Raw genomic sequence first — 24,927 nt, forward strand, 5'->3', positions numbered from 1 at the left:
GAAACCACAGCCATTATGAGGTCAGCAAAGAACACCTTGGGAGGCAAGGCTGAGTTCATGGGAAATCAGCAAAAAGGACAACAAGAGTCATTCAGACTGGCTTTGGAAAGCCTCAACATCAGTTACTACTAAACTATGTTGGAGGAAGAAGACAGAGGGGAGAAGACAAAGGAGCACACAATGAGTACGTAAGACTGAAAAATACTTCCAGCTGACATAAAGGGCAGGAGGAAGTTACAAATGACAACTCCCAGAAATAAGGGGGTGACTGCAGGGGGACCATTTCTCCCTGGGCAGGATGCAGCTGCCCCTGAGCCTTGAACCACCACCCTCAAAGCCAGGGGCCATCCGGAACTCAAATGCAGGGGACCAAAGCATACCACAGGGATCTGTTTCAGGGAATGGGCTGAGAAAAACCTATCTGGCCTTTCCTCTACTCTAGATTATACCATATCTCCCACTTCTCCACAGACCTCCTTAAACCAGTTCAGAGAGCAATAAATGGAGAGCCTGCTGAGCTGTAGCCACTCCAAGGGTAACACCATGATTTCACTGCAACAAAGGGTGCAACAAAGTGGGCTAATTAGACTGCCCCTCCTCAGGTGTGCTCAAACACTGCAATGCAAAATGGCTACTGCTCCTGTGAGACCCCCAGAGGCCCAAAACATAAAGGAAGGGAGGAAGGGAATACTATTCCTCAGAACAGCCAGAGATTCCCTGAATAAAGTTCAGAGCCAAGGCACCCCAGGGACAAGAGACTTCCTGAATTAGCAAGATACAAAACTAAGGTTCATGTCATTTGCTTCAAGACAGTATCCCAGGGAGACCATTGTATAGTGGTTAAGTGCCTTGTCCAGAGTCACATAGCTAAAAAAGTGTCAAAGAAAATATACATAAAATATTTTTATTACTTCACAGAATTCGGTTTTCCCTCCATCCTGGGGGAGAGAAGGGGAAAATCCTCCCTTTCCCTGAAGTCCTATTCTTAGTTGGGGACTGCTCTGTGAATTGTCTCCCTCCAAGAGCACTTCCTGCAGTCAGGGTCCCTGGCCTCTCATACGAAGGTCTGGGCGATGGCAAGCACTTTGGAATACTCGCCTTCCAGCCGCCGGAGACTCGTTGGAATTGGTACCTTGATGCGGGTACCCACGGGGTTCCCATTGTCCTCAATGAGGACTACGTTGTTTGAATCAAACCTTGGTGTCATTTGGGGCCCAGGCATTCGGTGCCCCACAATGAGGGCCTTCTTCTTCTGCCCCTTGATGGCCAGGAGGATCCGATCTCCCACCTTGCCCACTCCAGACTTATTGTAGACATGGATGCATCGAGGCGGGCGGTGGTATGCAGTGTTCCCTAGGGCACTATTGTCTACCACACGAACTCTGGTCATCTTCTGTATTGCTCCAAGGGCCTCTGTGGTGCTGGAAAGAAGAGGAAAAAACAATCTAAAATTAGACACTGTCTTCCAAGAAGCAACTGTTGGAAGCCTGACAGTCTTACTCAGTATCAACTGATCTGGGAGGTCCCAAGATGAAGACTGCATATTAGTGATAAATTCCCTGGGTCACAATTCAACCCTGATTTTCCCCTGAAGACTAAAGAAAGATTCAGTCTGTGACAGGAAGGTATATACTAGTACTTCTTTGTTCATGCTCATGTGTAGGGATCTCCCTGGGTGAAAATTTCTCCCACCAAACTCTAGTAAATAAGTCCTAAGGAGTTGACTAAGACCATTATATAGTAGTTAATTGACTTGTCCATAGTTACATAGCTAAAAAAATGTCAAAGGCAGGATCTGAACCTAGGTCTTCCTGATTCAATGGTCAAAACCCTATCCACTGTGCCATGCTGCCTCTATTTCCTTGGTCTAGGTGAGAGGGGAGGAAAAACTGACCTATGACTTCAGTGGTAGAGAAAACTTCCTGTGGTGGTATAGAACCTCCTGCTACCAATTAAGATCTGGAACTTCTCTGGAACTTAGTCTTAAGAGAATGGCCTGGGGCACTGAGAGGAAGATTTGCCAAGATGTGTCAGGGTTGAGATTTGAACCCAAGTCTTCCTGATTCTGATGCCCATTCTCTACCCACTGAGCCATTCTGTTTCTCTTACAAGTCAATACCAAAGTCACTTTAGTCCAACAATCTAAAGTCCTTTGTTCAATGTTCAAAGTCCCAGCCTGTCAGAGGTGAGAAAATGATCTCCAGCTAAGGAATTGGGCAATGCCTTTAGATTCATTTTAAAGGGAACTAGACTTATACTGTAAAGAATCTTCATCCAAACCCAATCTCAGTCTTCCTTTCCTGAGATGAAATTTTAAAGAATTTTTAAAAAGTAAAATGATGGGCCATGCCATATTAGTCTTCCCCCTAAACCCCCCAACCAAATTGCTAATATATAATGCTTTAGAGAAAGGTTTAAACTATCTCTTCCAAATGCCAACCCTTAGCGAGATCCCTCTACACAGTGACTTCTTATGCCTCTGCTCCAAAGCTACTGCACACTCAGAATCAGAATCCTTGATCATGAGCCTTGAGCTCCTGAAACTTATCTACATGACAGAGCAAGTGCCATAACTTCTCTGTACCTCAGTTCCCTCATACACTGACACTATCTTTTTTTTCAATTTCCCCCATCATCCAATAAGATGAGACTTATTTCTTTTATTTGCAGTACCTTAGTAATTTTTTTTATAAAATTTTATAACATTTTAATTTTCCAGTTACATGTAAGAATGGTACTCTAGAAATGTGAGTGATTGAGTAGAGAAGTTCTACTATGTACCTCTGACTCCAATAATAAATGCTCCCATATCAAATTCCTCTACTACCTTCTCTCCAGCTCAATGTCACATACCCAAAAGCCATTCACTTACTACCATTATCTATCCAAAGGAATAATGGATGTAAAGTGCTTTGTAAACCTTGAACTGCTAGACAAATGGCAGCTATTTTCATGATCATTTTCATCATTACCCTTCCACTAAAGCACTCCTCCAATACTTCCCCATGACATGGAGATGACTCTAGATTCTCAAAGGCCATGCTGGCACAGTGTAAGCGCTGGCCAATCCTGACCACTTAGCAATGTCTGTTGTCTGAGGACCAAGAGAGCTAAGTGTGAAGGTGAGAGTTGGCCAGAGATGCTCTCAAAAAAAATTTACCAAATCACAGAGGTGCTATGATTCACATCCCTGGAGGGATTCCACACACCAATTAACTCAAGATTTTCAATATGCCAGCATCTTATAGAGGTAGAAAAAATAATAAAATTCACCTGGAAGGACAAAAGCTCAAGGATACCAAAAGAATCAATGAAAAGGAACATGAAAGGTGGTCTAGCAGTACCAGATCTCAAACTGTATTATAAAGTGGTAATAATTAAAACAATCTGGTGCTGGCTAAGAAATAGAGAGGTGGATCAGTGGAATAGAATAGGTACAAATTATGCTATAGCAAATGACTATAGTAATCTAGTTTGGGTTTATCTGTGATAAACCCAAAGATCCAAGCTGTTAGAACAAAACCAAGAGAACATTGTGCAGAGATGGCAATATTGTTTGATGAAGAACTGTGAATGACTTAACTATTCTTAGCAATACAATGATCTAAGACAATCCCAAGACTATCCATATCCACCTCCAAAGAAAAAACTGATATTGATTGAACATAGACAGAAGCAAGTCATTTTTCACTATATTTCTTTCATTATTTTCTTTTTATTCAAGTTTTCTTATACAAAATGACTACTATGGCAATGTTTGGCAAAACTGTACATTTACAACCTATATCTGATTGCTCACTGCCTCAGGGAGGGGACAGGGAAGGGAGGGAAGGAGGGATGAAATTTGGAACTCAAATTTTTAATAAAAATGTTTAATATAAAAGTTTTTTTTAAAAATATGTCAGCATCATCTTGACCTGATCAAACTCCAGTTCAGTCTGGTATCTGAACTTGTCCTTATTCCTATGCTACCCTTACCTCCAACCCCAACCATCCAGCTCAGCCCAATATTCAGCATCCTCATTTTCAGACCTTCAATATCCTTACCTACTAGCCTATCCATAAACTTACCCCATTCCTAGACTCCTGCTGATTTCCAAATAGCTAAGTTTCTAACAGAAGCCTGAAGATTTCTAGCAAGAAAAAAAATTAAGCATGCTGAAGTTCTTGAATTTAAGGGAATGCTCAAAGGAAAACTTATGTATTCACAGTTGGAAAATTACCTTAAGGGAAAATATTTACATCAAAAATTGCATAAAAATATAATATTCAAAATATATAGGAAATGATACAAGTCTAACATCAAAAGCCATTTCCCAAAGGACAAATGGTCAAAGGATATGAGGCAGTTAAAAAAAATGTCAACAACCATATGATAAAAAAAATACTTCAAAGCTCTAATAAGAAATGCAAAACAAAACATCTAAAGTTTGTCTCACACCCACCAAACTGGCAAAGAAATAGCAATAGTCAAATGTTGAAGAGACCATGAGAAGGCATAGTTATGTCCTGTTGGTGGAGCTCTGAATTTGTCCAACTGAGCATAAAAACAATCGTACATTGTTACAAGTAAAATGACTAAGATGTCCATACCTTTTCAACCAGTGATCTCATGATTAGGCATATATCACACAGAAGGTTAAAAAGATAGAAGGAGTGGTTGCATTTATACAAAAATATTCATATCAGCACTTTTATGTGATAGCACAAAACTGGAAACAAAATCGTTGGGAAATGGCTAAACAAAGTGTTGTTCATAAATGTAATGGAGTATCACTGTACTGTAGGAACAGAGAACATGATAAATATAGAGAAGCAGGGAAAGACATATGAACTGATGCAAAGGGAGCAGAGCCAAGTAAACAATATGTACAATGAAAATGGAAAGAACAACAGCCAATTGAAACTAAATGCTGCTTTCACCACAAAGAAGAGATATGAGAAGGCATGTTCCCCCTTTGTAAAGGGGTGTGAGAGCAGAGATGTGGAAAACTACTTACAGAGTTAGACTTTTTTGATATGATGGCTAGTTTTGTTCAACTGTTTTTTCTTCTCTTTTCTTCTTTTTATAAGGGATACCTCTCTGGCAGGGAAAGGATAGAGGGATACAGTGGGAAATAAATGCTTTTTAAGAGCAAGATATTGATGTAAAAAGTTTAAAAAGAAAAACACTATCAACAAGCATATGGAAATTGCTATTAAGAGAAATTCAAATTAAAACAACCAAAATTTTTCTCATATCCATCAAACAAGCAAAGATAAAAAAGGAAAGTCAATGTTGGAGGGGCTGGGGAAAGGCAATCTCACCCAAACTGTTGGTGGAGCTGTGAATTCATCCAAATGATCTTTTAAAACAATATGAAGGGGTAAAACCAAGATGATGAAGTAAAGAAACTCTCAGCTGAGCTGTTCCAACATTCCCCTTCAAACAACTTCAAAATAAGTCCTCAAATCAAATTCTGAAGTGGGAGAGCTAACAAAAGGTCAGAGTAAGACATTCTTCCAGCCAAAGTCAACATAGGTGTTGTCACTGCAACTAAGTGGCACAATGGATAGAATGTCAGGCCTAGCATCAAGAAGATTAATTTTTCTGAGTTCAACTCTGGCCTCAGACACTTACTAGCTGTGTGATTCTGGGCAAGTCACTTCACCCTTTTTGCTTCAGTTTCCTCAGTCAGTGATTAAGGAGACAGCATCCCTCAAAAGAATCAAAGGAGGAAATGAGAGATGTTATTTTACTATTATATTAATAACCAATTATTAATTTGGGATCCAGGCCTTTTCTCCTTTATTTCCTAATTTGAGACAAAAATTCACTGAAGAAAATAATTCCTTAAAACTTAGATTTGTGTTAGTGGAAGCTAATGATTCCATGAGACAACAAGAAACAATAAAATAAAATCAAAAGAATGAAAAAATAGGAGAAAATGTGAAATATCTTATTGGGGGGGAAAACTGACTTGGAAAATAGATACAGGAGAGATAATTTAAGAACTATTGGATTACCTAAAAGCCATGATCAAAGACAACACCTAGACATCATATTTCAAGAAATTATCAAGAAAATGTTCTCTGATATCCTAAAGCAAAAGGACAACTTAGAAATTTAATTTGAAGAATCTACCAATCACCACCTGAAAGAGATCCCAAAATAAAAACTTTCAAGAATATTATAGCCAAATTCCAGAGTTTCCCACTCAAAGAGAAAATACTTAAAACATCAAGAAACTATTCAAATACTGTGAAACTACAGTCAGGATTACAAAAGATTTAGCAGCTACCCCATTAAAGAAGCAGAGGACTTGGAATAAAATATTCATCTTTCAGGACTAGGTTGTTCTAACCAAAAAATAAACAAGAAGTTAAGGAAATGAATAGAATTTTAGAAAAATTAGATAAACTAGACCGCTGGAGAAAACTGAAATGAGAATAGAAAAGAATACAGCTTTTTCTCAGTGGACATGGAACCTACACAGAAACTAACCATGCATTGGAGGGGAGGGATCCTCACAACTAAATGCAGGAAAGCAGAAATATTAAATGTACCCTTTTCAGATAATAATACAATTAAAAATACAATTAATAAAGGGCCTTGGAAGCACAGATTGAAAACCAACTGGAAATTAAATAATCTAATCCTAAAGAATGAGTCGGTCACAAATCATAAAAACCATCGATAATTTCATTAAAGAAAATAACGAGACAATACTGCAAAATTTATGGGATGCATCCAAAGCACTTAGGAGAAAATTTGTATCTCTATATTAATACATCACTAATAAAAAGAGCAGATCAATGAATTGGGCATGCAACTGGAAAAAAACTAGAAAAAGAACAAATTAAAAATTCTAATTAATCACAAAATGGAAATACTGAAAATCAAAGAAGATTAATAAAAATTGGAAGTAAAAAAACCACTGAACTAATTAATAAAACTGGGAGCTGGTTTTATGGAAAAAACCCAACAACTATAAAACAGATAAACCACTGGTTAATTTGATTTTAAAAAAAGAAAACCAAATTAATAGTCTCAAAAATGAAAAGGGAAGCAGCCTAGCAGTTCCAGATTTCAAATTTATTACAAAGCAGTAATTATCAAAACAATCTGGTACTGGCTAAGCAACAGAGTGGTGGATCAGTGAAACAGAGTAGGCTCATAATACAGACGGGTAAACAGCCATAGTAATCTAGTGTTTGATAAACCCAAAGAATCCAAACTTTTGGGATAAGAATTCAATATTTGACAAAAATTGCTGTGAAAACTGGAAAGCAGTTTGACAGAAACAAGGCATAGACCAACATCTTATACTGTATACCATGATAAAGACAAAATGGATAAATGATTTAGCTATAAGGATGACATCATAAATAAAATAGGGGAGCATGGGAAAATTTACCTGTCAGATTTATGGATAAGGGAAGAGATTATGACCAAACGAGGCACAAAGGAGATTATAGGAAGTAAAATAGATAATTATGATTACATGAAATTAAAATGTTTTTGCACAAACAAAACTAATGCAGTCAAAATTAGAAGAAAAAGAGGGGAAAAAATTTGCAAGATGTTTTTCTGATAAAGGCCTCATTTCTCAAATATATAGAGAACTGAGTCAAACTTACAAAAATAAGAACCATTCTTCAGTTGACAAATGGTTTGAATGATATGAACATGCAGTTTTCAGAAGAAGAAATCAAAGCTATCAAGTCATGAAAAAATGCTCTAAATCACTATTTTTTTTTAAATTTCATTTATTTATTTAGTTAGTTTAGTGAGGCAATTGCGGTCAAGTGACTTGCCCAGGGTCACACAGCCAATAAGTGTCTGAGGCTGGATCCAAACTCAGGTCCTTCCTATTCCAGGGATGGCGCTCCATCCACTGCACCACCTAGTTGCCCCTCTAAATCACTACTGATTAAAGAAATACAAATTTTTTAAATTCTGAGACACCTCCTCAGACCTATCAAATTAGCTAAGGAAAGGAAAATGACAAATGCTGGAAGAGATGTAGAAAAATTGGGGCACTAATGCATTGTTGGTAGAGTTGTAAACCAGTTTAACCATTCTGGAAAACAATATGGAACTATTCCCAAAGGGCTATAAAACTGTATATGTCTTTGATCCAGCAATACAATTACTAAGTCTGTATCCCAAAGAGATAAAAGAAAAAAGAAAAAGACCTATTTATACAAAAATATTTACAGCTGCTCCTTTTGGAGTGGCAAATAACTAGAAATTGAGGGGATGCCCATCAATTAAAGAATGGTTAAAAAGTTTTAGTGTCTGATTGTGATAGAATACTATTGTGCTATAAGAAATGACAAACAAGATGCTTTCAGAAAAACCTAGGAAAATTTATATGAACTCATGCAAAATAAAGTGAGCAGAACCAGGAAAACTCCATACATAGTAAAAGTAATAGTGTAAGGATGATCAACTGGGAAAGGCTTAACTCTTCTGATCAAGACAATGATTCAAGACAATTCCAAAGGACCTACGATAAAAAATGCTATCCACTTCTAGAAAATGAACTGATGAACTCTGAATACAGACTGAAGCATACTTTTTTTTTAATCTTTATTTTTATTGCTTTGTTTGTGTGTTTTTTTTGATACATAGTTAACACAGAAATGTTTGGCATGGCTTCACATGTATAACTGAAACGAAAGTGCCTGCCTTCTCAAGAAGGGGTAGAGTAGGAGGAAGGGAGAGAATCTGGAATTCAAAATTTTTAAATGCTATTGTTTAAAAAATTTTTACACATAATTAGGAAATATTTAACAAGATAAAAATAGATTTTAAAAGAGAATTATTAAAGAGAAGTGACTTAAGATGTTCATATAATTTTACCCAGAGATCCTACTATTACATAGCAGATACCTTAAAGAGATCAAAGACAGAGGGGAAAAAAGTCCCATTTATATCAAAATATTCATAGCAGCATTTTTGTGATAACAAAGTAGGTCAGTCAGTCAAAAAGCATTTATTAAGCACTTAATGTGTGCCATGCATTGGGCTAACCACCAAGGATATAAAGAAAAGCAAAAGGCAGGCCCTGCTCTGAGAGAGATAAATAAGAGATCATTTCAGAGGGAAAGCACTAAGATTAAGGAGGACTGGGAAAGGCTTCTTGCAGAAGGAAGTACTTTAGCTGAGACTTAAAGTAAGCCAGGGAAGTATATAAGTATGCAAGAGGAGGAAGAGAGTTCTAGGCACAGGGGACAGACAGTGAAAATGTGCAGATTGAAATGATGTGTCATATGCAAGAATCAGCAAAGAGGCCAGTGTTACTGGACTGCAAAGTACACAGAAGGTCTAAGAAGCCTGGAAAGGTAGGAAGAGGCTGTTATGAAGAGCTTCAAAAGCCAAAAAGGATTTATATGTGATCCTGGAGGAAAAAGGAAGCCATTGGAGTTTACTGAATATGAAGGTGACGTGGTCAAACTTGCACTTAAGGAAGATCAATCTGACAGCTGAGTAAGTGCCCATTCACTGGGAAATCGCTGAACAAATTGTGGTTTATAAATGTAATGGAATATTACAGTGCAGTACTATTAAGAAATGGTCATTAAGGGGATAGCTAGGTGGCGCAGTGGATAAAGCACCGGCCCTGGAGTGAGGAGTACCTGAGTTCAAATGCGGCCTCAGACACTTAACACTTACTAGCTGTGTGACCCTGGGCAAGTTTCTTAACCCCAATTGCCTCACTTAAAAAAAAAAAAAGAAAGAAAGAAAGAAATGGCCATTAAAAGATGACAAATATGAACAATTTAGGGGGACTTGGGAAGACTCATATGAACCACGTGTATAAAGAACAAGGAAAACAGAACCACAATAATGAAAAGAAAAATAACACAGAAGACATTAGAATTCAGATTAATGTAATGACCAATCTTGATTCCAGAGGGCTGATAAAATTATTCCCATCTTCTCAATAAAGAGGTAATAATCAAATCAATCAACAAATACTTATTAAACACTTATATATGTGCCAGGCACTGTGCTAGGGCTGGAGACACAAATACAAAGAATGAAAACAATCCCTACTCACAATTTAGTTTATAATCTAATGGAGGAAAAATGTACATATAAAATAGATACAGCATAAATATAAAATTAATATGTACAAAGTAGTTAAATACAAGGTAGTTTGTGAGGGAAGGAAGTTGTGAGAACTGGAATGACACCCCCTGCTGGGAGGGACACTGTGAGCTCTGGCCTGAAAAGAAACTATATGACTTTAGCATCCGGAAGTGACCTCTTTTGGGGTTTCAAAGGTCAGATTGTCATCAGGAAGTGATGTTTGCCACCCGTGGGTCCTGTCAATCCGTGCTACCAACCAATTGGCTTGGAGCTGTGTGTGTGGACAGCCCTGTTTCACAGGAGGCTTCTGGGAGGAGCGAGGCCTTTCATTTCTGGATGGTAGCTTGGCAGCAGACAGGCAGGATAGGGAAAGCAGGCAAATCCCATACTTTATCCACATGTTTCTCTTTACTAACCCCTAATATACTTTTTTTTCTTCAGTGAGGCAATTGGGGTTAAGTGACTTGCCCAGGGTCACACAGCTAGTAAGTGTTAAGTGTCTGAGGCCGCATTTGAACTCAGGTCCTCCGGACTCCAAGGCCAGTGCTCTATCCACTGTGCCATCTAGCTACCCCACGCCTAATATACTTTAATAAATACTTAATGCCCAAAGATTGGTGCTATACGTTTTCTAATTTAAGGCAACCACTCATTAGACTTTAGACCCTTACAAAATTGAGAGATCAGAAAAGAACAATGCTGCAGACAACTGTCAGACAAGTGATATGTCAGCTTGAACTTAACTGTTTCTCTAATACAAGGTAGGGGTCTATGGCTAAAGCAAATTTATTAAATAATGACAGTGATAGAAAAATAACAGCACTATTTTTAACCTACTTAAACAAAGATGACAAAAGATGGGAAGTCAATGTTGATGGGATTCTAGGAAGAGAGAGACACTAGAGCATTACTGGGGGGGGGGGGGGGAGTGTGGCACGTGAAGTGGCCCAACCATTCTGCATTTCAATTTGGAATTTTGCAGAAGTGATTAAACTGTCCATACTCTTTGACCTAGCAAATTCTCTACTGGGCATGTTCCCTGTGATAGAACCACTGTCTACCAAGGGTTCCCTCATCTCCCTCTTCACCCAGGAAATACTGATTAAGCTAATTTTGTCCCTGGGTCTTTTGAATAGCCAAGGAGATACAGCTTGATCCTTGGTCCCTGGACTAATCAAGTCTTAGGAAAAATCAGCCATGTTGTTGGGGGAGAGGGAAACCCTATTTGACTGTGGTCCTACTACATACATACTCAATGAAGTCAAAGAGAGAAACAAAGATTATCTGTGTATGTGTCTGCCCACTGGTTGGTGAATGGCTGAAAAATTATGGCACACAAATACAACAGAATATTATTGCACAGTAAAAAAAAAAAGTGACAGGTATTCAGAGAAAAAGGGAGATCTGTATGAAGTGATGCAGAACAAAATAAGCAGAATCAAGAGAACAATACAGACAATAACAACAACATGAATGAAAAGGCCATTAAAAGGAAATTAAACTGAGTAATGGAAAAAAATTATGAAGGTTCAAAAGAAGTAGCAAAACAAACTTCCTCCCTCATGACAGAAATAGAATAATATTAGGCAGCTAGGTGGTGAAGTAAAGCACCAGCCCTGGATTCAGGAGAACCTGAGTTCAAATCCAGCCTCAGACACTTGACACTTACCAGCTGTATGACCCTGGGCAAGTCACAACCCTCACTGCCCAGCAAAAAAACCACAAACAAACAAAAAAAGAAGAATATTAAAACAGATTGTACACAATCAACTAAGTTTCCACAGCAAATATTTTTGCTTCATTATTTTCCTATGTCACCAGGAAGGGTTCAGTCTGCAGAGGAGATAGGAAATGATTGTGATATAAAGGCAAAAAGTATTGGGGCAGCTGGGTGGCGCAGTGGATAGAGCACTGACCCTGGAGTCAGGAGGACCTGAGTTCAAATCTGACCTCAGACACTTAACACTTAACTAGCTGTGTGACCCTCGGCAAGTCACTTAACCCCAATTGCCACACCAAAAAAAAAAAAAGTATCAATAAAATATTTTTCTTAGTTTTTAAAAATACATTTTACTGATATCTTTAATTTTATGTTGCATAAATTTCCCCTATATCTTTCTCTATCTCCTTCATAATTTTTTAAGAAGGAAAAGAGGAAAAAGGAAAAAGAAATTCAACAAAACTGATCACTATATTGAAAAAAGTCCTACAATACATGCAGTATTCTACATGAATAAACCTCCCATGTCTGCAAAGGAGTGGGAGGTTTATCTTCTCATACCTCTTGGGACGGGACGGGACGGGACGGGAAGGGAAGGGAAGGGAAGGGAAGGGAAGGGAAGGGAAGGGAAGGGAAAAGAAAAGGAAAATTACCTGAAATAGCGCTGGCTTAGAGCTCTGCTGACAGGGTTTAGAAGGTACCCCCAAGACCCTGTAGAGGAAGCCATAGGGATTCTGGGATGAAATCCTGCAGAAAAACAAAACAAAACAAAACAACAGATTTATTTATAAGACAAAGCTTTTACTAATAACTCATTTGTACTTTGAAAAAGGCCTAAAACCACTTTGGAGAGCAATTTGGAACTCTGCCCAAAGGGCCATAAAATTATGCATACCCTTCGACCCAGCAATACCACTACTAGGTCTGTATCCCAAAGAGATCATCAAAAAGGGAAAAGGACCCACATGTACAAAAATATTTATAGCAGAGCTTTTTGTGGTAACAAAGAATTGGAAATTGAGGGGATGCCAATCAATTGGGGAATGGCTGAACAAGTTGTGGTATATGAATGTAAAGGAACACTATTGTGCTGTAAGAAATTATAAACAGATGGATTACAGAAAAACCTGGAAAGATTTAAGTGGACTGACGTTGAGTGAAGTGAGCAGAACCAGAACATTGTACACAGTAACAGCAACACTGTGTGATAATCAACTTATCAGCAATACAATGATCCAAGATAATTCCAAAGGACTTATGATGGAAAATGCTCTCCACTTCCAGAAAAAGAACTGTGGAATCTGAATGCAGACTGAACCATACTGTTTTCACTTTTTTGTTTGTTTTCTTTTAGTTTTTCTTGAGGTTTTTCCCTTTTGCTCTGACTCTTCTTTCACAACATGACTAATGTGGAAATATGTCTAATATGATTGTGTGTGTGTGTGTATATAAAAAAACCTATATCAGATTGGTGATTGTCTTGTAAAGGTGGGGAGAAAAATGTGGAACTCAAAATCTTATAGAAAATTAATGCTGAAAACTATCTTTACATGTAACTGGAAAAAATTAAATACTATTAGGATTAAAAAATACTATTAAGATTGAAAATATAATAAAATGTTTTCAAAAACAAAAAAAGGAAAGAAAAAGGACTAGGGACACAGGCTGAAGGAAAGGACAAATAGACAGCAGCACTCCTAGCACATGGGTATTACCCACTTAATTGGTACAAAGACGAATACCTAAAAAAGTTATGGATGAATAGATGTTTCCCAGGTTCCCTGAAGAATTCTTGCTACTACCATACAATCCAGATTCCCTAAACTTGTATTGTAGCCCTAGGGTTGGGCAGACAGGAATGCTCCTCTATTTTGTTTACCATAAGCAAAACTACTACCAAAGCTCAAAGGAATCCAGGCAGGAAACAAGTATTCTTTGGTTATTTTCAGAATTACCCAACTTCCAGATAAAAAAGCTACCAGGTATACACCTAGTTTGAGACCGCTTCCCAATTTCCCCACAGAAAGGCATTTTGTAAATACCTCTGATAAACAAATATAAACAAATGTTTATATGCCTTTCTTAGAACTGGATTTTGCCAGAAGAGAAGAATTATCCAACAATGATTATCTAAATAATGGCATCCAAATGTTTTGACTAATCTGTTTGTTGTCATGTCACCCTTTCCCCTAAATGTAAGAGTTAAGAATTCAAAGTAGCTGAGGGGTGTGTGTTAGGTACTTTCTCAAAGAATCTATAGGCAGTTTTCACCAACTGAACCCCAAAGTTAATTCCCCCAAAGGGCATTTTTTCACCACCTAATTCCCATAATCACCATTCTAATATCACAAGAAGACACAGTTACTTAGTATTCAAAGGGAAAAAACCCAAAAGGCACGGTCATCTTTTACTTATGCCCCCTCAGAAACTTGAAAACACCTGTCTACTCAATCTCTGAACTTGGTCAAGAAAAAGGCAACAGAGCCAAGCCATCCTTCCTCCTTCCCAATGCCGTCCCACATTTTGTAAGAATATGCCAGCAAAAATCTGGGAGTGAGCACATCCCAGTCTGAGTCCCTATTCTGCCAACTGTTAGACATTGGGCAAGTCATTTAGTTTTTCTAAACATCATTTTCCTCATCCAATGAAGATAATATTTACTCTACTTACAGGTTACAAGTTTGTTCTTTAGGACAAAAAGAGATAATTCATGTGAAAGTGCTTTTGAAGCTTTGAAGAGCTAATCAAATACAAACTACAGTAATTATCCATTTGTTTATATTCTTTTTTTTTCCAGAGAAAAAAGTAAGAACTTTTAAAGTAAACTAACAAAATAAAGTAAAGGAATCCATTTATATTCTGTAATTACTGGCTTCCTCTTAGGATGTTCTCTGAAGAAAAATCAAAGCAACACCATTGTATCATAGGGTGGTCATAGGAAAATTAGGTGCCAAGAAGCTAATTTTGTTTGCAAAGTCACTGACTAAATAAATAGTAAACACCAGAGACTTAAGATGGACTCTGAAATATGGGCATAACCTGAAAAGATCAATTAAATTATTGGCATATCTTGACTAAGTATGTACCTTGCACACCACAGGTTAAATAAGCTGTAACACTCAGGAGGACAGATAAAATATTTTTTTTTAAAAAAGCAAACAAGATGACAAAAAAAAGATATGTCATTTATAGAACTATTGTGGTAGCTAAGAATTTGAAACAAAGTAGCTGCCCAATGACTAAAATGGCTAAATTAACTGTAGCACATTAACAGAATAGACTATTACTGTGCCGTAACAAACAATTAACATGACTAACACAGAAACATGGAAGTCTTATATGAACTGATACAAAGTGAAGCTACACCAAGAAAACAATATGTTCAGTGACTACAATGTAAATGGAAAGAATAACAGCAACAAAACAATTGAAACTCAATGCTTCAGCTTCAAACTAATAATCAATGTTGGCCACAAAGTGGAGATATGAGAAGACATCTCCCACTTCAGAAGTGGGGGACCAGAAGTGTGTAATACTGCATATAGTGTCAGCCTTTATCTATTTATTCAATAGTCTTTGTAGAACTTTTCCTCCCATTTCTTCCTTTTCTGTTATTCATTATGAGGGATGGCTCTCTGAGAGTGGGTGAGGGTAGATAGTGGGAATGTAGACATAAAAATAAACACAAAAATATCAATTAAAAATTTTATTAAAAAAAAAGGACAATACAGGGCTTTTGTTTGGTCTCACGGGTATCAACAACCTTTAGAACAGAATAAAATATAGGGAGGGCAGAACAAAATGGCCTTTACAAAGATTACATTCTGTAAGGGCTGACTTGGACCTTCAAGAGGTTTGGCCCAACTGCCTCACAGAACTCAATACTGCAACCTTTATCACATACAATAATGGTGCCTCTCCTTCCTTCCTAACCTCAGTCATTGTTTAGGTCTGGGATGAAAGGAAATCCAGACAAGTATCCAACAAAGGCACAGCCACAGGCCTACCTTACCACAAGAAAACACCACCACTGACAGAATTCAAGAATTCAGGTGAATAAACATCCATGTTTCCACTGCTACAGTATTTACATTTAATGTCTTTCTTCCCACAAGTTCAAAGCACTATAGAAAAGATTTTATTAGTGCGGGTGGAAAAAAAATGCCACTTACCTGGAAAGGGATATCTACCTGAGCGCTCAATAAATATTTACTAAGTACTAAATCCAGCTCCCCCCCCCCCATTCCTAATCTCACTCTCTCATATCCTTAGGGAAACAGCTTAACATAGAACAACCAAAAAAAGGCCTTTAGAAGTCATCTAGTTGGGGCAGCCAGGTGGCGCAGTGGATAGAGCACTGGCCCTAGATTCAGGAGGACCTGAGTTCAAGTCCAGCCTCAGACACTTAACACTTACTAGCTGTGTGACTCTGGGCAAGTCACTTAACCCCAATTGCTTCACCAAAAAAAAAAAAAAAGTCATCTAGTCAACCTTGCTTTACAGATGAGCAAACTGAGACCCAAAGAAGTTCAAATGACTTGCCAAAAGTCACACAGATAAGTTACTTGGGAGAACCAAGATTTAAACCCAGGTACTCTGACTCCAACCCCACAGCTCTTACCACTACTATTTTTTCCCAAAGAACCTCTAAGAAACACCCTGAAATAGCCCAACAAAAATCAGAAATCTTCATTCCAAAATGATAGAAAGATCAAGTGCCACATAAAAGCATCTCAGTTTCTAGAACTTGAATATCTGACTAAGAAGAGGCATCCTTTTGTAAAAGATTGCCATTTCTCTTTCTGTAGCTCTCAGAACTATCATAGCTATTTAAAATTCAAATATGAATCTTATTCCAACTGTTAAATCATTCATGTTACAGAAGCCAAACCAGTTTCCACTCTGACAGCAGACACACATTTTACTCATCCCAGTGTTTGCACTGTCAGCTAAAATGTAGACTAAAGACCTAGGGAGAATGATCTATCTACTTTATTCCAAAGCTTCCTCTTTAAAATAAAAAGTAAATTAAAAAAAAAAACCAATGTCTTGAAACATGGTCTGCAATAAAATGAAAACATTACTTGGGGGAAAAAAAAGAAACATGGTCTGATGTAGATCATGTACAACCATTACCACAACTTTGAGACAATTTCTCAGTTGAGCTTTTAAAGTGCTCACTCACAACCCCCTACAGCAGACCCACATGAAAACCTGGGAGTAAGAACAGAAAGTAACTATTTAATTTCTCCTAAGAGAGATTTAGGGTTAATACATCACTACCCACGTTCCACTCTCCAGAGCATTGCGACATTCTCCAGCAGTCCAACACTTCAAATGAATACAAGACATTTACATTTAGCCCAAGAACTACAAATGAACCCTTGAGACCCCCAGAAACTGGAATTAGATCAAACTGGCTTGAGGACATGACTGAAGCCACTACTTCAGACCTTTGCACAAACAAAAAACTGAGACTTAAGTCTCCCATTTCCAGTCATTTGCTATAAACCCTAATTTCCTAATTGTTCCTTAAACCCCTCATCTCAACCCACTTCACTTCTATCCAGCTCAAACCTCTTCCAGAAAGCCTCTCCTAACACCCATGATACCACCTTTTCCTGGAAGGAAAGACTAGATGCCTCTACTTCAATATTTCCATAAAATTTCTCTTTTTAAATACTGAAGTACAACTAAAATGTTGCCTGTTATAAATTCCTTATATTTCTTTTATAACTGGCAAAGTAAATATCAGGTAATTGATCAGGTTAGAGAACTGCCCTTTAATACATCTTCAGGACCATCTGGAGATTAAGGCCTCTGTATCCAAATCCAACCCAATCCTATTAATTAAATGGCACCAATGACTTCTTTCTTCAGGAGGTCAGATTTAGGAACTGAAAAATCCCAAGCCTTCAAAAAAAGCAAGTCTCCTGACTCACAATTAACAGCACAGTTAACATAACCGCCTCACACCTAAGAACATACCAGGCTCTTAAGTAAGTCTGTTCTACATACTGGAAGAGGGAGTGGGGACGCTATCAAGTACTGCCCACTGGATTTAGAGCTGAAAGGGACCACATACCACCTAGTCCAACTTCTTCATTTTACAGATGAGGAAATAGGCTCAGAGAGATAAAAGGCTTGCCCAAGGGTTACACAGGTATTAAAGGGGCAGAGTCAAATTTCATACTTGAATCCTTTTACTACAAATCCACTTATACCATTCTACCTCTTAGATAAGAAATCACTATTTCAAGCCAACAGCTACATGACTCCATTCAAGAAATGTATACTACGCTTGACTTTCATTTGGCAATGAAACAGGCCCATTTCTTCAGATAAAACACCATACCAACTAAATTATCTTTGCATCCATGTCCCTATCTGTGTATTCATAGATTACAAGCTCTCCTAAGAAAGTACCTGCATCCTAGTACGTGAGCAGGAAGAAGAGAAATGTAGGTTTTTCCCAGAAAGATTTCTTCCTGAAAAACTGCAATTTGGGGCATTATGAAATTTTTTAGAATAAAATATTTGAGGTATTTGAAAGAAGGCATCCATCTCTTGCTGCTAACAAGCTATTTATTCCCCTAAAGCAATTTCTGAAAAGGAGAAAATAGGAAAATTTCTGTATCACGCTATCTACAGTATGAGGACAGTATAATTCTAGCACACTGTGGCCATTTGGTACAAACATTAGTGCACGATTCTAAAACACAAGAGCAAAATGAATGTATTTCTGTCTCAAAGGGTACGGCCATTTTCACAAGAGAAGGAAGAGAGACTTGAGCGCTTCTTGCTCACGTGCTTCCTCTAGGTGAGGAAGGCTACTTTTTTGATCTAGAAACTTAGGAAACATTCCTGTCCTCCCAATTAGGCCTCAAAGCAATAGAAGTTGAGAGAACAGTAGCAATAGTATCCACTTATTCCTAGAGAGATTAGGAAATAGGAGCTTAATATACTGCTTGCTCGAAGAGGTCAGGATAGATTAAGTGCAAGTCTAAAGACTGTAGAGATAAAGGTTGCAAACTGGCTGCTGAAGAGCAGAATGGAAAAAATGGAAAGTATTCAAACAAATTTTACATGTTTCTACTTTCCCTTAAATATTTCCACAACATATTTTTGGAGGAGTAGACAGGGGAGAGAACAATGGAAAGAAGGGAGAGAAGAATGTTTTCTGATGGCTTAAAAATATTTAAAATTTTATAATCTCTGGTCCATGTATTGTATACATGGCCTAAGCAGATTATCACATAGCAATTCACCAAATAAGGCTTTAATAAGGTGATGAAGGGGGGAATAAGATTTGCCCAATCTGCTCCACAGGGTTTATAAGAAAAGCCCTTTACAAATTATAAAGTGCTATGCATCTGAAAGAAGTATAATCATCATGATGGGGGGGGCCCAACCCAAGACTGAGTCCACACTGTCTGAGAAACATTTCCTGAAACAAAATTCAACAAGACTTATTAAGTACCTACTATGTTCCAGAACCTGTGCAAAAAATCTCAACACCATATTGAAAGATATGATTCAAGAGAATTATCCAGAACTTTAGAACACAGAAAATGAATTAACAATGGAAAGAATTCATGGATTACTTCCAGAAAAACAAATCAAAACTATAAATTCCAAGACACATAGTGGTTAAATTTAATAATTCAAATAAGAAACAATAAATTCTGCAAGGAATCAGGAGAAAGTTCTTCAAATAAAAAGGAATTTGGCTATGAAATTCCTGGGAGTTTTCATTTTAGGAGCTCTTTTGGTTGATCAATGGATTCTTTGAATGACTATTTTACCCTCTGATTCTTGGATATCAGGGCAGTTTTCCTTGATAATTTCTTGAAAGATGCTATCCAGGCTTTTTTTGATCATAGCTTTCAGTCAGTCCAATAATTCTTAAATTATCTCTCCTGAATCTACTTTCCAGGTCAGTTGTTTTTCTTTTTTTTTTTTTTGACTTAGTTTTTTTTAAAATATTTTTTTATTTTTAATTTTACGTATAAGGTATTTTATTTTTTCTGTTACATGTAAAGATAGTTCTCAAATTTTGTTTATACAAGCTTTACAATTTCAGATTTTTCTCCCTCCCTCCCCTAGACAGCAGGTAATCTGATATAGGTTATATCTATATATCTATATACATATATATATCTATACACACACATATATATATACACATAATAACATTAATCCTATTTCTGCATCAGTCATGTTATAAGAGAAAAAATCAGAGCAATGATGAAAAACCTCAAAATAGAAAAAAAAAACAAGAGCACCAAAAACAAAAGAAATAGTATGGTTCAATCAGGATCTATACTCCAAAGTTCTTTTTTTTTTTCCCTCGGATTTGGAGATCCTCTTCTATCATGAGTTCCCTGGAACTCTTCTGTACCATTGCATTGGTGAGAAGAATATAGTCCATCACAGTAGGTCAACACTCAATGTTGATGATACCGTGTACAATGTTCTTCTGGTTCTGCTCATCTCACTCATCATCAGCTCACGCAAGACCCTCCAGGTTTCTCTGAACTCCTCCTGCTCATCATTTCTTACAGCACAATAGTATTCCATTGTATTCATATACCACAACTTGTCCAGCCATTCCCCAATTGATGGGCACCCCCTCAACTTCCAATTCCTTGCCACCACGTAAAGAGCAGCTATAAATATTTTTGTACATGTGGGACCCTTTCCCCCTTCCATGATTTCTTTGGGAAAAAGACCCAAAAGTGGTATTGCTGGGTCAAAGGGTATGCACAGCTTTATCGCCCTTTGGGCATAATTCCAAATTGCTCTCCAGAATGGTTGGATCAGTTCACAGCTCCACCAACAATCCATTAGTGTTCCAATTTTCCCACAGCTTCTCCAACATTTATTATTTTCCTTTTTTGTCATTTTAGCCAATCTGACAGGTGTCAGGTGGTACCTCAGAGTTGTTTTAATTTGCATCTCTCTAATCATTAGAGATTTAGAGCATTTTTTCATATGGGAATAGCTTTGGTTTCTTCATCAGAAAACTGCCTGTTCATATCCTTTGACCATTTCTCAATTGGGGAATGACTTGGATTCTTATAAATTTGATTTAGTTCCCTATATATTTTAGAAATGAGGCCTTTATCAGAAGTACTGGCCATAAAAATTGTTTCCCAGCTTTCTGCCTCCCTTCTAATTTTGGATGCATTGTTTCTGTTTGTACAAAATTTTTTTAATTTAATGTAGTCAAAATCATCCATTTTACATTTTATAATATACTCTATCTCTTGTTTGGTCATAAACTGTTTTCATTTCCAAAGATTTGATAGATAGACTATTCCTTTCTCTCCTAATTTACCTATGGTATCACCTTTTATGTCTAAATCATGTATCCATTTTGACCTTATTTTAGTATAAAGTATAAGATGTTGGTCTATGCCTAATTTCTGCCATACTATCTTCCAGTTTTCCCAGAAGTTTTTGTCAAATACTGAGTTCCTATCCCAGAAGCTGGAGTCTTTGGGTTTATCAAACACTACATTACTAGTGTCATTTACTACTGCATTTCCTGAGCCTAGCCTATTCCATTGATCTACCACTCTATTTTTTAGCCAGTACCAGATAGTTTTGATGACTGCCGCTTTATAGTAAAGCTCCAGGTTTGGTACCGTTAACCCACCTTCCTGTGAATTTTTTTTTCATTATTTCCCTGGATAGTCTTGATTTTTTGTTTTTCCAGGTGAATTCTGTTGTTATTTTTTCTAGCTCTATAAAATAATTTTTAGGTAGTCTGATTGGTATGGCACTGAATAAGTAAATTAATTTAGGCAGTATTGTCATTTTTACTATATTAGCTCTGCCTATCCATGAGCAATTGATATCTTTCCAATTATTTAGATCTGATTTGATTTGTGTGAAGAGTGTTTGGTAGTTGTGTTCATAGAGTTCCTGGGTTTGTCTTGGCAAGTAGACTCCCAAGTATTTTATATTATCTACCATTACTTTAAATGGAATTTCTCTATCTCTTGCTGCTGGACTTTGTTGGTCATGTATAGAAATACTGATGATTTATGTGGATTTATTTTATATCCTGCTACTTTGCTAAAGTTGTTAATTGTTTCAAGTAATTTTTGAGTTGATTCTCTAGGATTCTTTAAGTATACCATCATATCATCTGCAAAGAGTGATAGTTTTGTTTCCTCCTTGCCTATTCTAATTCCTCTAATTCCTTTCTCTTCTCTAATTGCTAAAGCTATCAGTTGTTTTTTCTAATGAGATATTTCACATTTTCTTCTTTTTCTTTCATTCTTTTGATTTTGTTTGTTTTTTGTTTTCTTTTTTTTTGTGAGGCAATTGGGGTTAAATGACTTGCCCAGGGTCACAGCCAGTAAGTGTTAAGTGTCTGAGGTCAGATTTGAACTCAGGTCCTCCTGAATCCAGAGCCCGTGCTCTATCCACTGCACTACCTAGCTGCCCTCTTCTTTTTTTTTTTTTTTTTTGGTTCTTGATATCTAATGGAGTCATTAGCTTCTACTTCCCTAATCATAACTTTTTTAAAAAATAGATTATTACTTTTATTTTATTTTATTTTTTAGGGCAATGAGGATTAAGTGACTTGCCCAGGGTCGCACAACTAGTAAATGTCAAGTGTCTGAGGTCAGATTTGAATTCAGGTCCTCCTGAATCCAGGGCCTGTGCTTTATCCACTGCACCAGCTAGCTACCCCCCCCCAATAATAACTTCTAAGGAATTGTTTTGGGGGGGTTAGCTTTTGTACCTCCTTTTCCATTTGATCAATTCTCCTTTTTAAGGAGCTGTTTTCTTCAGTGAATTTTTGCACATCTTCTCCCATTTTTTTTGTGCTTCCTTTACCACGCTACTGACTTTTTTTTCAATTCTCTTGCATAACTCTCATTTCTTTTCCCCAAGTTTTCTTCTACCTCTCTTATTTGATTTTTAAAATCTTCTTCCAGGAGTTCTTTTGAGGCCTGAGACCAATTTATGTTTCTTTTTGAGGCTTCACATGTAAGAATTTTGACATTGTTGTCCTCTTTTGAGTTTGTTTTGATCTTCTCTATCACCACAGTAGCTTTCTATGACTGGAGTTCTTTTTTTTGCTTTTTGCTCATTTCCAGCCTACTTTTAAAGTTACACTCTGCTGGGGGTGGGGGTGGGGGGAGGAGAGAATGGACTGTCTCAAGCTTCTTGTGCTGGAGACCAAGGGCCTAGCCACTGGTTTGATGAGCCAGGGCATCCAGTGGCAGGACAAAGTCAAGACAAGTGGTCAAGGCTCAGAATGCAACAGATGACCCTGGCTTCTCCGATGACTAACCAAGCTCTAGGTGTTCCACAGAATATGCTTCAGGCACTATCATGGTTGTTGGAACACACTGTTCTCATCCACCCATTCCAACAGAGAAAGTCTTCATATGCTTGGGATAGATACACCCCCCTAACTCCGTGATGGGCTTGAGGCCTGTAGGTTACCCTCAACCCAGTTTAGCCTGTCTACCAAAACAGTTTACCAGGGTATGACTGCTGCACATGCTATAGTTTTTTGGAGCCACAGGTGAGAGTTGAGTGATCACTGGACATCAAAGGTGAAAAGCAGTCCTAAACAGGACTTGGCAGCTCTCACACCACAGGTACTATTCTTCCTTGAATATCCATATTCCCCCATGTGATGAATACAGAGAAACATGGAAAGATCTACATGAACTGATGCAGAGCCAAGAAAACAATATACATAGTAACTATAATATAAATGGAAAGAACTACCATACACCAGAAAATCAAAAGTTAATATAGCAAAATTATAAAGATCAAGCAGGACTCAAACGAAGAGATATGAGAGGACACCCCCAACCTACCCCTTCACAGAGGTGGGCAGTCCATAAATGTTATATATTTCATGTTTTCACACTTTTTAACAGTATAGATCTGCTGTGCTGATTTTTTTCCTCTTTAAAAAACACTATTTGTTATATAGGATGGCTCTCTTGGAGGGAAAGAGAGAGAGATACCCGGGACAACTATGATGATGCAAGAAACAGAAGATATCAATAAAAACTATTTCTTGTCCTAAAATCAGGCCTGTGCTGAACAAATGCCACTGCTCTATAATCTATGGTCATTTGCCTGGTTCTACTTTTCTTTTCCTGGCTGTGTGGCCTTGAGCAAGTCACTAAAAGTTATATCAGCAACAATAATGGCTACCACTTATGTATCACTTTCATGTTTACAAAGCATTTTACATTATTTCATTTGAGTCTCACAACAACCCTGGGAGGTAGGTGCCTTTATACCCATTTTGCAGATTAGGAAATTGAAACACCAATTTGCCCAGGGTCAAACAGCTATTAAGTATCTGAGGCTTTAGTGGCAAATATAACAAAAACAGAAAATAGTGGATGTTGAAGGGTATGTGAGAAAGCTGAGATGCCAATCCACTGTTGGTGGAGTTGTGTTTCCATTCTGGAAAGCAATTTGGATCTATGCCCAAAGGGCTACAGAACTGTGCATACCTTTTGATCCAGCAATACCACTGCTAGGTTTCTATCCCAAAGAAATCCCCCAAAAGAGAAAAAGACCTATTTGTACAAAAATATTTATAGCAGCTCTTTTTTTGTGGTGGCCAAGAATAGGAATGCCCATCAATCAGGGAATGGCTAAACAAGCTGTGGTATATGATGGTGATGGAATATTACTGTGTTATAAAAAATGACAAGCAGGATTTAGAAAGGCCTGGAAAGACTTGTATGAACTGATGTACAGTGAAGAGAGAAGAACCAAGAGAACATTGTGCACAGAGAGACAGCAATATTATTTGATGAAGAACTGTGAAACACTTGACTATTCTCAACAGTACAATGATCCAAGACAATCCCAAAGGACTATTGATGAAACATACTATCCACCTCCAAAGAATGAAATGATATTGATGGAACACACTACTTTTTACTTTCATTTTTTTTCTTTTATTCAAGTTTTCTTTCTTATACAAAATTACTAATATGATAATGTTTTACAAAATCATACATGTATAACCTATATCTGCTTACTGCCTCAGGGAGGGGAGAAGGGAGAGAGGGAAGGAGGGATAAAAATTGGAACCCAAAACTATAAATAAAAATGTTTATTCATT

The 24,927-nt window shown here is 37.4% G+C and overlaps 1 protein-coding gene across 1 annotated transcript in view; it reads right to left on the reverse strand.

Annotated features, from left to right (window-relative positions):
- Positions 1-888: 888 nt before the first annotated feature.
- The window catches only part of MRPL14 (mitochondrial ribosomal protein L14), a 33,412-nt gene continuing 9,373 nt past the window's right edge, over positions 889-24,927 (reverse strand). The window contains exons 2-3 of the mRNA XM_043964156.1: positions 12,455-12,548; positions 889-1,421 (exon numbers count right to left, since the gene is read on the reverse strand). Coding sequence (XP_043820091.1) covers positions 1,055-1,421; positions 12,455-12,528 — 441 coding nt within the window. The 5' untranslated portion in view covers positions 12,529-12,548 and the 3' untranslated portion in view covers positions 889-1,054. The remainder of the gene's footprint in view (positions 1,422-12,454; positions 12,549-24,927) is intronic.

The sequence above is a fragment of the Dromiciops gliroides genome, chromosome 4, assembly GCF_019393635.1.
Source record: "Dromiciops gliroides isolate mDroGli1 chromosome 4, mDroGli1.pri, whole genome shotgun sequence".
Lineage (NCBI taxonomy): Eukaryota > Metazoa > Chordata > Mammalia > Microbiotheria > Microbiotheriidae > Dromiciops > Dromiciops gliroides.